The 3548-nt window shown below is 39.0% G+C and overlaps 1 protein-coding gene across 1 annotated transcript in view; it reads left to right on the top strand.

Annotated features, from left to right (window-relative positions):
* Positions 1–3548, top strand: part of LOC107083523 (mannosyl-oligosaccharide 1,2-alpha-mannosidase IA-like) — a 187300-nt gene that overhangs the window by 150316 nt on the left and 33436 nt on the right. Inside the window, exon 5 of the mRNA XM_015372830.1 lies at positions 1489–1583. Coding sequence (XP_015228316.1) covers positions 1489–1583 — 95 coding nt within the window. The remainder of the gene's footprint in view (positions 1–1488; positions 1584–3548) is intronic.

The raw sequence follows: 3548 nt of genomic DNA, 5'->3' as shown, positions 1-3548 counted from the left end.
ATATCGTGCATCCCTACTCTAGTCTTTACTAGGGCTGAAACAATTAATCGGAATAATCGCAATGAATCAATTATTGGAATAATTGTTAACTTATTTAGTAATCCTTTAATGGTCTTTAGCTGAATGTCTTTAGCTGACAGACCCACCTTGAGCAGCAGTTGTACCAAAATTGTAAAAAAAACTATGTAAACTTTTTGCATTTAGGATAAATAACATTTCCATCTGTCAATATGCTCTATCTAGAACTCCTGAAGTGGAAACGTTTTAGTTTCATCTGGTTTAATATGTAAAAAAGTCTTCTTTAAGGAACCTTTTTCTATCCGATTATTAATTGATTAATCGAAACATAATCCTCAGATTTATCTATTTGCAAAATAATCCTTAGTTGCAGCCCTAGTCTTTATCATGCTGGTCCTCGTTGGAACGTTGTCTGTCTTCGGGGAAAAGAATAAAGCTTTTGTCCGTTGGGGGAGACAAAATCTTCAGAACTGCTTTAACATCAGATCATTGTGGCTGTTTAATGTTTCTTTCTGAACTTAATTGGCTCTATACCTTGTGGAGGTAAACCCTGCCTGCCGATCGTACTACACACACTCATCTTAGTAGGACATCACCACCCAGTTTTGTGCAGAGCCAGGTGTATTTAGGCTCATTTTCATTTGAATATTCATGAGGTTATTTAAAGCAGTGTGGCGTTCCTGCAGTCAGCTTTGAATCAGATCTGAAGGTTATTTTACATAAAGACTTCATTTTATCACCTTTAAAACTGCACATGCTGACGTCAAGGCGATGTCTGACATATTTGCCTGGTTTTTGTTATTCACTAAAGGGATAAAGAACAAACCAAATAACCAATAAAGCAACATTTATCCTCATCATTTAAAAGCAAGGTTTCCTCCTGCCAATTTAAAAGTGTAGCTTAGAGCAGAACATGCTGGCAGAATCGACTCATGACCCCCAAAATTTCCTTAATATTGCAACCTTGGTGTGCCCCAAATAAGTAAGCCATAGAGATTTTGCTTTTATTTCTTCTACTCACCTGACTGTTCATGTTAGCAAACCTGGATCCTAAACCCGGGCTCCTGTATGACCTTGTCATCCTGCTTTATCTGTCATTTCTGATGTGTGATGATTTGGACACATCCTGCCCTGCTGAGATGGTTTTTGTCTTTTTGATGAAATAATTTAGAAGAGAAATGCTCCTCTGTGCCATGACATATTTGTGCATCAGTCGAACAAATGGATTATGAATGACAGCTTATGGGCACACTGATTAACAGGAATACATAACACAATCTTAACAACTTAATTCTCCATATTATTCTCTCTTAGCAATGTGTGGACCCTCTGAAATGGGTTTCTATCTATTTATTATCACGTATATTCTCAGGTTGTTGTTGCTGTTTTCTTAAAAGGTTCCTAGAGAAAATACCGATGTGTCTCTTGGCGAAGACCGTTTGATATTAAAACGCTTTCCTTTTTTCTCAGGTGTTCCGTAAGAAGGCGATAGAGTTGGGTGAAAAGCTGCTGCCAGCCTTCAAAACGCCCACAGGCATCCCCTGGGCTCTGCTCAACCTCAAGAGGTAAAGCACTCACACACAGACACACTCACAGCGGTCCACTCCGGTGGTACTCCAGACAGCGGCTTTGTTTTGATGGTTTGATGCTTTCGAGAGCTCTGTGGTCTGTGGCTCGCTGCACGCCCGCTGAACACAAGCTCTCCTCATCGCTCTCACTCTCTCAGATGCTTTAGTTTTACATGACACACATGTTATTTTCTCCCAGCGCCCTCAGAAGGCTCTAAACCTGAGGGAGTTTTTATTAATACGCCATGAAACGCTGACTGGGAGCTTTCCCAGGTTTCAGCACAGACACTAGAAATGAAGATGGAGGCGTGGAGGATGGTTTTCTTAGAGGTCCTCCATCATTTGGATGTTTCAGTTTACATCTGTGTGATATCACTAGGCTTATATTACTTTATATAATAGATTAAATGTCAAAAGTCTTCCCTCAATGTCCGTGAACTTTTCTTCTTGCATGTATTTGTTCAAAGTGTGTGGAGAGGTTAACAAACGGGTTTGTGTGACATGATAAATGATGCCTTATCAATTCCTTTTTTTTCATCTTTACTAAAACATTTATCCTTGATTAATTAACCAAAAAACAAAACGTACTGGATAGGAAAAATATAAGTTACAATAATCTGGTTAAAGTGGTATTTAATTGCTTTAAACTGTTCCTTCAAAAAAATGAAATCGGTCGCAGCATTTGCAGTTTTTCTTGGTATTAAAGGCTCTCCAATTATTCCAAAACGAAATATAGACACGGCTTTCTGAATGTTTTGACATTTTATGACAGAATAGAAGCTTTTATGACCAAACTAGGAAACAGCGACATTCTTTAAACTGGAAGTCTCATCAGATTTGATAAAAATCCAAGCAGGACCCTGTTCAGTGAAGCTACTACGGGCATGACAGCAACACTAATGCCTCTTTTCCATTAGTACATAATTTATTCAGGTCAGGACAGGGCAGTTCAATTCGGTTTGATTCATTTTCCATGTGTCTCAATGGGGGCTGGATCTTCAATAGCAAGGCAGTTGCAAGTCGTGTGATTTATAGAGTCACCAGAACAACAACACCTAGACTGCTGCTCCATTTATGGCTGTTGTGAGGAGTCAAAGTAGGTTTTAAGGAGGGCCGTGGACAGCTGGATGAAGCACCCTGGTTATTAACCGGAGAGACGGAGAGGAGCAGGGTGGGATCTAACTGAAGGATAGATGCTACAGCAAATGTGAGGTTATGCTCAAGCTAATGCTAATTGTTGCTTGTTTGCTATAACGGTGGTTAGAAGTGATAAGTGAGTTTAAACTGATTTAATGCATCAATATATCAGTTATTGCACTATAAATTATTAGAAATAACTAGTGAAACCACCCCCTATCTAACTAATGACCAACAGACCTCTAAAGTTGTGTTTCAGTGCAGCTAGATATAGTAAGAACCACATGAAGGAGCAACTAAAGGTGGTTACTAATGTATGAATGGAGGGGTGGAAAAAAGTGAAACGGTCCAAAATGGTTCACTTGATTTGGTCTCCTCCCCCCTGCTTTTCTTAGGTCTAGACTAAGGTAAACGGTTGCAAGGTTAAGAACATTTTTTGCAAGGTTTTTGAGTTTGAGTTAAAATCTACCAAAACTTTATAAATAAATTAATGAGTACATTTTTTTCAAATATCATGTTCAATTCATAGTATTTATAACATTATGTGTATAATTTACTGCTTATGTCTGAAAAGGGATATGAAGCAGTAAATTAATTTATCAATAGTAGTGCTTTTTCTTCATATTGTCTTCACAATTCCTGCTCTACTTATGAGTCCATACTACTCTGAACATCTAGCGGTCAGACTGCAGACCGCAGCAACATGAACATCTCCCCGCCACCGCTTCTCCCCCCCAACAGTACGGCGAGCGTTACGGGACAAAATGTCTTCCACGACATCCGCATCACCTACCTTCTCAAGTGATGAGGTTTGTTTACATAGAT

The sequence above is a fragment of the Cyprinodon variegatus genome, unplaced genomic scaffold, assembly GCF_000732505.1.
Source record: "Cyprinodon variegatus isolate N-32 unplaced genomic scaffold, C_variegatus-1.0 Scaffold76, whole genome shotgun sequence".
NCBI lineage: Eukaryota > Metazoa > Chordata > Actinopteri > Cyprinodontiformes > Cyprinodontidae > Cyprinodon > Cyprinodon variegatus.
Note: the sequence above shows the minus strand (reverse complement) of the source record. Positions and strands in the feature narration are given on the sequence as shown.